Here is a 12,114-nt window from a genome sequence, read left to right on the forward strand (position 1 = left end):
ACTGGCCAGAAGATCAGGGAGCAGGGACACTCCGGCAGCCAAATCCATTCCTGTAGCCCTGATCTGCCAGCTAATGCAAAGTATGAAATCTAAGGGCATCCTCACACGGCTCAAAGATAGTAATAAATTATAAGAACAAGACAGAACACCGCCCCTTCCGAATTCCAGGAAGAGAGTCACAAAGAATCTAATTGGGATAGAGAAACCTCACTTAAAGGAAGGACTACAAAAAGGGAAACATAGTAACTGGTGTCAACGAGAATAAGAACTAAAGGGAACTAAACTGGCACTAGGGAGAGAAGAAACAAACTTATTGTGCAGGAGATACTGGAGTATGGAAAGGAGCTATTGTACTAACTTGTTACTAACTTGTTGTGCCTGCTGGACCGTATAATCTACAGCACACTACCATCTGGGGAGTGAGATAAAGAGTATGTGGACCTTTGAGAACGGGCTGAAGACACAGCTCAGGTAAGGTAGCTCCCCAGAAACAAACACCAACAACAAGGAAGAAATAATATTGTCCTGTCCCTTTAAGATACATCAGGGAAGGCCAACAGAGAGAGAAGGCTGCTCCTCAGTATCCCTACTCCTTTGAAACTAACATCAAGGAAGAAGCAGATACCTACCCTAGTGCCCAACTTTAACATCATCTAGTTGTTGACACCAGTGAAGAGAAAAAAACCCACCATTCAACCTTTGCCCCAATAGCCTAAGACAACTATTGGGGCAAGTTCTAATTTGAAGAATTGAATTTGAATGTGAAAATAGACACTCCTCTATGGTTTGGGGCAAAACACCTAATTTGCGCCTAAATTATAGTTATTAGAATTAAATTGACGACATTTTGAATTTGATCTCTAAATTATATGGTAATAAATTGAAGGGACTTACAGTTTGAGATTTGGAACTGACTTGTGAGGTTTGGCTTTGGATTAAGTTTGATTATTAATTGGGTATTGTTATTGTCTCATCCCCAGGCAAAGATGGGAAGGATTATTCAGAAAACATCAGGGAAGGATGGAACTTGGGAAGATCTGGTAACATGGAAGAATTATTCAGGGAACATGAGGGTTGGAATTTGAGATAGTAAAAAAGAGGAACTGTGAACAGCAAGACTTCCCTTTAAGAGACCAAAGTTAGCATACTAGAAAGTTACATAGAGGTAAAAGAAAATTTGTTATGAGAAAGAAGCCCTATTGTCTGAGAGACGAGCCAACATACTAAGGAAGAAGCGCTGGGGGAGAACTCTATTGAATTAGAAGGAGAAATTAGGAAATGGGTGTTGAGGTATCAGAGTTGATGTATTTGACTGGTGGATCTAAATTGTTTAACCCTTGATAGTAAAGCGGCTTCTATTATCAAGGTGTAAAGATATTGTCCCTAGATTCAGCATTCTTAATTGGCTTTATGACATTAATTGGGACGACAGATGGCACAATGGGCTAAGTGTTCGGCTGGCAACCGGAAGGTAGCCGGTTCGAATCCCGCTTGGAGTGCATACTGTCGTTGTGTCCTTGGGCAAGACACTTCACCCACCTTTGCCTGTGTGTGAATGTGTGTGAGTGACTGGTGGTGGTCGGAGGGGCCGTAGGCGCAGATTGGCAGCCACGCTTCCGTCAGTCTGCCCCAGGGCAGCTGTGGCTACAGAAGTAGCTTACCACCACCGAGTGTGACTGAGGAGTGAATGAATAATGCGATGTAAAGCGCCTTGAGTATTAGAAAGGCGCTATATAAATCCCATCCATTATTATTATTATTATTATGATAATTGATTGATTAAATTTGAACAGCTGGGAATTCCACAGGAATTGGAATGGAATTGTGTTATCGACCACAAAGCTGTGGAATGAGAAGACTGTGGAATGAGAAGACAGACCCTGAAATTTAAAATATTAAATTGAAGGCTGTGACTGAATTTGGTTAAATTCAAACATTCTTCATGGTTTGCTTTAAATAAGAGTCACACCTGTAGGGAAATCTGGACTGAACCCGGCTGAAATTTATATGAGAAACCATCATCAGATATACATTAAGGAACATTGTGTGAATACAGAGAGGGCTGATTAGTGTTGATCCTAGGATAGTAAATAGTATATTATAGAACAGAATAGTAATAAGAATACAGTGATAGAGCAGAATATAATAGAAATAGTTATAGTGAAATGGAAAAGGGATAGTACAGAACATAATTACAGTTGAATGCATGGGAAAGCATTGGTACATGAATGGTAACTTGCTTTGTCCCAGGTTTTTCAGGAATTAGAGGTTATAGGTTTGACTATGGAAAGGGGTGGAAGAATGGGCAACAACACGCATGGAGGGAATTCGCGCCCACGAAAAATTGGAAGGTGAAGACTCATCAGACGGAAATTATGAATCTACGCCCACGTAAACTCGGGAAGCTTGATTCTGGGAAGAAACATCATCGTCTTGTTGTTGTTAATAGATGTAAAATGTAATAGTCACACATATGTATATCTGGTTATATGATTATCTGATTGTTCGGTTACCATAAATGAAGGTTTATCATATATGATAAAAGGAAGGAATGTTAATTCTGGTCAAATAGGAGATGCAAGGACACTAAAATTGAGTAAAGGCTTCTGGGCTGCCATGCCATTTGGTCAATTTAAATGTGCCTTCTGCAGAAATGGGACAAGCTGCAGAATGGTGCTACCTTATCTGGAGCTTAGATAAGAGTTGCTGGGAAAGAATGGGACATCTGCAGATTTTTACAATTAGGTGTAAATTGCATGAAACGGATTGGGTGAATGCAAACCAGATATACACATTGTAAATATTGTTGCAAAGCTTTACTTTGCTAGATGTTGATTAGGTTAAGTGTTGAGCCTTGTCTGGGTTTCTTGAATATCTGGGCAAATGTTGCTATGTTTGCTTCCTGCCAGAAGCTCAGTTTGAATACAATGTATTGGTTACTGTATTAATGGGTTAGGGAAATGTCTATCATGTACTGTGTTGGTCGATATCTGTTATTGGACTGTAAAGAGACCACCCCCATATGGTTCGGCCCCTCAAGGTTCAGGGACCTATAAAAGGTAGCTCCCACGAGGTCCTGTGTCGATCTTCTGGTAGAACGCTTGTTACTGCGTGACCTTTTGTAGTGTTTCTGCTTGCACAAGGCTAGGAGGGCATGGACAAGCAGATACAAGGATCAAACCCGCGGTGGTTAGGTATAGTAGAGGGGAACTGTGATTGTGTTTATCCAAAATAAAGTTTAGATGCACAACTGCTTGACAGTATTTTATTGACTGAAACTAAACTGGGGGAAGCTTAGAACGAGCTATTTACAATAGATTAAGGACATTTTCCTCTTAAATTATGGGTTAGGTCTTGGATTTGGGCCCAACCAGGTCTGGAAGAAGACAGTTTTCTCTTTCTAAAAACGTAAATCCCTGAATTAGAAAAAAAAAAGAAGCTTCATTGTCTTTATTTGAATTCAGCCAGTGTTTGCAGTAAGACAGATGAGTTGACAGCACAGACCACAACATACAAGTGAGGTCTAATAGCTATCTTGGAGAAGTGGTTGCAGGGTGATGAGGACTAGCTACTCAATATTCCAGGTTATAGTAAACAGCAGGCCAAATGAGAAAAATGGCAGAGAAGCCTTGTTAATCAAGGAAAGCATTAGAAAGGTGATGAGTCATGATGTAGGGGCAGTGCACAGCAATGCAGAATCAGTTTGCAAATATCAATAGCAGGAGTTGAAATCATAAATATCAACGGAAAGAGAACATGGATGGAAGTAGTCCATTGGTCGCCAAAATGGGGAAATACCTAGGGCGTGCTTAAAGCAAACAGGAATTATCAAGGGAGATAATAATTAACACATTAATTAGATGAACGAAACTGGCAAAAGTAGCATAGAAGAAGAATTTATGTAGTGTGCCAGACATTGCTTCTCAGAGGTAGACAGAGGACTCCTTCTCAGAGGAGTATGTTATGGAACCTATCTGGGGACAGTCTATTTTAGATTTGGTCATAGATAATGAGAAAGGATGAGCAAGAGATCCTGTGGTTAAAGATCCCCTGGAAGGTAATGACCATGACATGATAGAATTCCAGGTGCAGTATGAGGATAAACAAAACAGGATCAAAACCACCACCTTCAACCTTAAAAAGGGTAATTATAAATGATCTGAAAGTGGAATGGTTTATGGTGGACTTGGAAAATAAACTAAGGGACAGGTCAGAAGATGAACTGTGGCAGATATTTAAATGGCTGGATCATAAAAAGCAGCAGAAATGTATCCGTTATAAAGAGGCACAATCTGTGGTTAACAATAGAGTTATGGATAATGTTAAATTGAAAAGTAGGTCTTACAAAATGGCAAGAACAGGTGGGAGGCTAGAGGACTGGGAGGTTTTTAGCATCCAGCAGTAAAAGACTAAAATGTTTATAAGCTGGGTGGAAATTGATTTTGAGAGAAAACATGTGTTATCAAAACAAGCTGGAAGAGTTTATATTGATATATGAATAGGAAGGTGCCATCTGAGGTAGGTAGGCATGGTACCTCGAGAGAATGAGGTAAAGTAGTAGCATAGCACAAATAAATGGTGGATAGTTAAGGTCCTGTCCCACTGCGGTGACCTAATTGGTGAGTTTAGAAGAGTTTGCCTTCGACTCATACTTGCAGCATGGCCGACACGAGGTCCTAGGGGGTCTTTGTAAAGCCCGTGTCCCTCTTAGGAGACCTAAACAGCAACCTCTGGTGACCTTGCCCGCCAACCAAAAATTTATCAAGGTCGAGGTAACCTGCAACCTCCTACCACCTCCCACGCATATGTTGAAAACCTTCCTCGACTATGAAGACTACTAAGGCTTTGACTAGACCTGCAACAAAAAAAAAAGCGATTTAAAAACGGCAACCTATTTTTAGTCGAGGCCGGTTTTAATCATGATGAAAAAATAGCAGCAACCTAGATGAAGCCTCGACCACGCGGAAACCACTTTCGACCATTAGGGAGAGTGACCAAAACCTCCGGTGACCTCATGGAAACCTTGGGTGGTGGGCAAGGTCACCAGAGGTTGCTGTTTAGGTCTCCTAAGTGGGACAGGGGCTTAACTCTCCTTCATACTCGAGAGTAGTCTCCGTGTGCTCGAGGCCTCAACTTGGTCGTGGTGTATTTTTCAACATGCTGAAAAATGCCCGTGAGTACAAAAAGGTCGCCATGGAAAATATCTTTTTTTTTTTAATCGTAGGTTTAGTCGAAGTAGGTCGTAGTAGGTCAGCATGTTATTCATAGGTAATCGAGGGTAGTCGAAGGTAATCGAAGGTAGTCGAAGGTAGTCGTAGATAGTCTTCAACATAGTCAAAGGGAGGTCGAAAGAGATCGATGGAGGTCGTCTTCACTCTCTACTATTCGGTGTAGAATTTTCTCGAAGCTAGTCGAAGCTAGACTACAATATAGTCAAAGGAGGTCAAAGGAGGTCTTCTACATAGTCGAAGGAGGTCTTCAACAAGACGCTTTTTCAAACTCTTCTAAACTCGCCAATTCAGTCGCCGCAGTGCGACAGGTGTAGTGGCCATTTGGCCTGTTTTGCATGTCATTGTGGATGGCATGTGCCTTTAAATTTTAGACTGCCCGTTATAATGTGGGTGGGATTTATGACGTGTCTTTGGGCGTGTTTGCAGCTTAACTGCTTGCGCAGAGGTTTAGTTTTTAGATTCGTTTTGGAGGGACGATGGAGAAGGTTAATCCTTCGACCATGTAATGCATGTCATTTCATGTCATTGTTACGGAGACATGAGGAGCTTTCTAATATCTGAAGTAATGAGCTGGAGTTCGAAGAAGATTGCCGTAACAAGTCAGAAAAACCTTAGATGTACCTTACTGTTTTCTATCTACAATAAAGAAAATATTCATTAAAAGACTGTGTGCTGAAGCTTTATGAATGGAGAAGCTCTGAAGGTCTCTGAGGCAGCTTGCATGCGTACTGAAGATATTCCCCTTATCCATTTTCATCCAATTAGTGGCTAGGGTGCTAATTACCTGAAAGATATGAAAAATCTGCCGCTACATTAAGTTGAAGGATACCTCCGGCAGGGGCGTTAGGTGCCAGTCCCAGAGAGTGGGACAGAGGATTATAGAAGCGAACCTCCGGTGGGGGCAAATACCAATCCCAGAGATAGGGACAGCAGATAAGAAGGCTAAGACCTCGGAGAGGCACAGCCAGAGAGGACGACCAGGCTAAGACCTCAGAGAGGCGCAGCCATAGAAAACGCCAAGGCTAAGACCTCGGAGAGGCATAGCCAAAGATTGGTTCCAGTCGTGGAACTGAAGAAGAAATACCAGTCCCAGAGAGTGGGACAGAAGAATTAATTGAAGATAAGAAGGCTAAGACCTCGGAGAGGCACAGCCAGAGAAGGAAGACCAGGCTAAGACCCTTTAATTTTTTGCATCAGTCTTCCCATGGAGATACTGCAAGTATGCTTGAATAGCAGGGAGGAACATGTAAAGCTCCACAGCACAGGGAGTAAAGTAAAGGATAAATTCACAGGGTTAAAGGTAGACAAATTGCTGTAAATCAATTGTTGGCACCTAAAGGTTTTAAAGGAAATGGCTGCAGAGATAGTGGGCGAATGACTGAAATTTTTTTAAACTCGCCGAAATCTCAAAGGGCTCCACAAGATTGTTAAACAACTAACAACAAACAGAGGAGAAGACAAAAGGCAGGTAACTACAGGGCAGTTTAAGAAACATTTATTGTTGGCAAAATGCTGGTCAATAATGAAAGAGGAAGTAACTAATCATTTAGGAAAGCCAAACATAAACTAATATGATTTATGAAAAGCAATCTTATCACACTTCTTTGAGGATGTGACAGAGAAAGTTGATTAATGGGGATTTGTAGATGGACTGCATTTAGATTTCCAAATGCCACTTGACAAAGTGCCACATCAGAGGCCAATGCATAAGTTAAGATCCCAAAGCAATGGAAGAGGTATATTAGCATGGATTGAAAACTAGTCGGCACAGGTAAAACAAAGAGCAGGAATAAACTGATCATTTTAAGGCTGGAGGGATGTAATGGTGGAGCACCTTAAAGGTCAGGGTCTACCCAATTGTTTACTTTTTACATCATTAATCTGGAGAAGGCAACATAATGTAATGTTTCCAAGTAATTTTGCCAAAGAAAGGTATGGTAGCCTTAATGACTACCTGTGATGTTTGGTGGACTGTGTGGGGTGGGAGGACCCATTGCTCCTCCCGTGCAGCAGACGGCACTGCACAGGAGAAAGGGAGATGTTTTGCATATAGTTTTTTCCTGTCTGTAGTGTGAGTGCGCAGCAATTTTGAGTTGTCTTGCTGCCGGCATCGAGTAAAGCATTAAAGACTTCTGTTGTAAATTGAAGACTCTCAAGTTTTGTGCATACCTAGAAAAAGAACACGAAACTACCACCAGTGGCTCTGCCATCTAATATCATGACGTGTTTACAGTCATTGGTAAGTTGTACAGCTTTCCAGATGGCCTTGATCCATTGCAATTCACATGCCATTCCAACAGTTCAATGGCAGAGACCACCTTGGGACATATGAATAACAAGGATACCAATTTCAGACTCCTAAAACTCATCTCCAAACTCTGAGATGTAGGACTCAGCAACCCCCCATCTGCAACTGGATACTCGATTTTCTGACCTATAGTCTGCAATCAATAAATGTTAGTGATATAACATCCTCAACATCAGTGCCTGAGGAGGATGTATCTCAGCCCCTTCATATATTCCCCGTACATTGATGACTCTGTGGCAAAATGTTACTCCAAATCCATTTACTAATAGAGACCCAAGAATCTTAAGGGAGATATGAAAGTTGAGGTGAGTTAAGTTGTCAGAAAGGTACAGGTGATCACTCTCCAAAAGCACTCTGGCAGACTTTAGCTGCCTCTGCTTCTACAATAGGGTGCTAAAAAAGCTGATTAGAAAAATGCACTTGCTAATTCTGGACTTGCTAATTAATGACCTACTCATTTCACAGCTTCTAAATATTGTTCTGTTCACCTGTTGATGACATTTTATTCATTTTCATTTCAAAGAGGTAGCAGGATCTATATCTATATCGGTACAGATAAAGTGTAATAATTTATTTGACGCTGTAACTATTTAAAGAATATATGTTATGTGTGTCCAACATTGTGCATTTGATGTGTTGGAGTGAAATTGGGTGGCAACTGTCACAATAAAGAAGGGTCTTGACCTGAAACGTGAGTCTGAAAATGGGTCTCGATCTGAAACATCACCCATTCCTTCTCTCCAGAGATGCTGCCTGTCCCGCTGAGTTACTTCAGCTTTTTGTGTCCATCTTCACAATATACCATGATGCTTCTGAGTTGAAATTAGTTTATGTAAAACTACACAGTACAATCTAAGTATAAGGTACACAAAAATGCTGGAGAAACTCAGCGGGTGCAGCAGCATCTATGGAGCGAAGGAGATAGCCGACGTTTCGGCCCGAAACCCTTCTTCAGACCCGAAACGTCGCCTATCTCCTTCGCTCCATAGATGCTGCTGCACCCGCTGAGTTTCTCCAGCATTTTTGTGTACCTTCGATTTTCTAGCATCTGCAGTTCCTTCTGAAACAATATAAGTATAATTACATAACATAACAGAACTTATTAAAATGTATCTTTATGAAGTAAATAAGAATACTGATCTACTATCTGTGAACTGACCATAATTATGTCCATAATTGCGGATGACACGAAGCTGGGGGGCAGTGTTAGCTGTGTGGAGGATGCTAGGAGGCTGCAAGGTGCAAGACTGCAAGGTGACTTGGATAGGCTGGGTGAATGGGCAAATGCATGGCAGATGCAGTATAATGTGGATAAATGTGAGGTTATCCACTTTGGTGGCAAAAACAGGAAAGTAGACTATTATCTGAATGGTGGCCGATTAGGAAAGGGGGAGATGCAACGAGACCTGGGTGTCATGGTACACCAGTCATTGAAAGTATGAATGCAGGTGCAGCAGGCAGTGAAGAAGGCGAATGGTATGTTAGCATTCATAGCAAAAGGATTCGAGTATAGGAGCAGGGAGGTTCTACTGCAGTTGTACAGGGTCTTGGTGAGACCACACCTGGAGTATTGCGTACAGTTTTGGGCTCCTAATCTGAGGAAGGACATTCTTGCCATAGAGGGAGTACAGAGAAGGTTCACCAGACTGATTCCTGGGATGTCAGGACTTTCATATGAAGAAAGACTGGATAGACTTGGTTTGTACTCGCTAGAATTTAGAAGATTGAGGGGGGATCTTATAGAAACTTACAAAATTCTTAAGGGGTTGGACAGGCTAGATGCAGGAAGATTGTTCCCGATGTTGGGGAAGTCCAGAACAAGGGGTCACAGTTTAAGGATAAGGGGGAAATCTTTTAGGACCGAGATGAGGAAAACATTTTTCACACAAAGAGTGGTGAATCTCTGGAATTCTCTGCCACAGAAGGTAGTTGAGGCCAGTTCATTGGCTATATTTAAGAGGGAGTTGGATGTGGCCCTTGTGGCTAAAGGGATCAGGGGGTATGGAGAGAAGGCAGGTACGGGATACTGAGTTGGATTATCAGCCATGATCATATCGAATGGCGGTGCAGGTTCGAAGGGCCGAATGGCCTACTCCTGCACCTATTTTCTATGTTTCTACGTTTTTCTATGTGCAGGTAGACAAAAATGCTGGAGAAACTCAACGGGTGAGGCAGCATCTATTGGGCGAAGAAATAGATGACGCTTTGGGTCAAGACGGGTTAAGAAGGATCTTGACTCTAAATGTCACCTATTCCTTCGTTCCAGAGATGCTGCCTCACCCGCTGAGTTTCTCCAGCATTTTTGTCTACCTTCGATTTTTCCAGCATCTGCAGTTCTTTCTTAAACATAATTATGTGCAGTGTATGACTTCAACAAAACAACATTTGATGAATGTGAAATTACTATAAAAGACAAAAAAAAGGCACTAGACTGTTAAAGCATTCACTTACACCTCAATTTATATTTATATTTGGCTCAATGAAATCATACAGCTTCACTGAAATACATTGAGACTTTCAGCAGGAGGCATTAGAGCTGCAGTGGAGTATGGTGCCATGACTTACTTTTGCACGACTTCCTGTCATTTCCTAAGCTGTAGCCAGTCCTGCATCGACATGTCTTTGCTTTGTGGCTGCTGCTGAGCAGGCAGATGTCAGAGCATCCTCCAGGTTTGCCGAACACATCCAGTTCACAAGCATGACTTCTAACTGTGAAAATCAATAAGAGATGCATTTTAAGCAGCTGGAAAATCATTGATTTAAGTTGGAATGGTAATCATTTCTACCTGATGCACTCAAGTAGTAACCACAACAGTTACTTCCTTCATAAATTGATGATTATTACAATTAAACTTAATTACAACTTAAAAGCACGCAGCTTTTCTACCAAGACAAAGAAATTAATGCCACAAATTGAATAATTTTTTTTAAGCCAATGCAGAAACATGGCATCTGGTTGACCAAATTTGGAACTGAATTTTCAAGAATTTTCAACATTGAATAAGAAGGGTTAGTTCTGTAAATGTATCTCAATAAATATTCCCGAGGGACAAGATCAATACAGACATGAGAAATTGTTTCGGATCAGCACACCACAATGTATACATTAGAGCTAAAAGAATTAGAGTTAGGTAAAAATAAATTCCTGGGGATATTTGCATCATTAGGCACAATGAAGCTACCATAGGAAGATGGCTAATATTGTACATTTATGTAAGAAGGACTAGTCAGGGCAATTGGCTGGAGAGTCTGACATTAGTTACTGTTGGGAATTCTGAGGGACAGGAATTGTCCACATTTGGATAGGCAAAGCTATTATGGATAGCACCATTTTATGCATGGGAAATCATATGTCGCAAATTTGACAGAATGTTTCCAAGAGGACTGACAAGGTCCAGGAGGTGGACATTTTCTATATTGACTTCAGTAAGTCATTTGACAAGATGCTACTTCGGAGGATAGTTTAGAAGGTTGGGTCACCTCGGATCCACCTCAGCTACCAAGTGGATTCACAATTGACTTGGTAGGAGGTGTCAGAGAGTGGTATTGAAAAGTTATTTCTCTGATTGAAGACCTGCGATCAACGGTATGCCACAGGGATCTGTACTAGTTTCATGTTGTTTGTCATCCATATTAATGATCTGTAATGACAATGTAGTTAACATGGTTTGAAAATGAGCAAATGACACCAAAATTGATGGTATAGTTGGTAGGGAGGAAGGATAATTAAATTGGCGAACGGATGCGAATCAACTAGAGAAGTGGGCCAAGGAGTGCCAGATGAAATTTAACCCTGACTGGTGTGATGATACAATTTGTTAAGTGAAAACCTGGTCAGGACTTGCACAGTAAAGGGTACGGTCCTGGAGAGTGTTTGTCAAGCAGAGACCTAGGGGTACAGATAGAGTAATCCCCAACAGAGATATTAAGAGGGCAAAGGAAGGTGCTTGGCAGGCTTGCCTGCATTGGGAAAGTATTGAGTAGAAAAATTGGCAATCATGGTACAGCTATACATCGAGGGTGAGATCACTTGTGGAGTGTTGTATGCAATTCTGGTTACCCTGCCATAAGTAGGATGTCATTAAGCTGGAAAGGGTGCACTAAAGATTCACCAGGATGTTGTCAGGTCACGAGTGTAACAAGTAAAATGGACCTTAATTGTTGCATGTGGCAATAAATGTGAACTTGAACATGAACAAGGGAGAGCCAGTGGATGTAGTGTACCTGGACTTTCAGAAAGCCTTTGATAAGGTCCCACACAGGTTAGTGGGCAAAATTAGAGTACATGGTTTTGGGGGTAGTGTATTGACATGAATAGAAAATTGGTTGGCAGACAGGAAACAAAGAGCAGGGATAAACCGGTCCCTTTCAGAATGGCAGGCAGTGACTAGTGGGTGCCGTAAGGCTCGGTGCAGGGACCACAGCTATTTACAATATATATTAATGATTTAGATGAAGGAATTAAAAGTAACATAAGCAAATTTGCAGATGACACAAAGCTGGGTGGCAGTGTGAACTGTGAAGAGGATGCTATGAGAATGGAGGGTGACTTGGAAAGTTGGGTGAGTGGGCAGA

At 41.5% G+C, this 12,114-nt stretch overlaps 1 protein-coding gene across 1 annotated transcript in view; it reads right to left on the reverse strand.

Moving 5' to 3' along the window:
- The window catches only part of lrp1b (LDL receptor related protein 1B), a 1,292,371-nt gene that overhangs the window by 783,090 nt on the left and 497,167 nt on the right, over positions 1-12,114 (reverse strand). The window contains exon 10 of the mRNA XM_033023505.1: positions 10,105-10,248. Within this exon, the coding sequence (XP_032879396.1) occupies positions 10,105-10,248 (144 nt within the window). The remainder of the gene's footprint in view (positions 1-10,104; positions 10,249-12,114) is intronic.

This window comes from Amblyraja radiata, chromosome 7 (genome assembly GCF_010909765.2).
Source record: "Amblyraja radiata isolate CabotCenter1 chromosome 7, sAmbRad1.1.pri, whole genome shotgun sequence".
In the NCBI taxonomy this organism is placed as follows: domain Eukaryota; kingdom Metazoa; phylum Chordata; class Chondrichthyes; order Rajiformes; family Rajidae; genus Amblyraja; species Amblyraja radiata.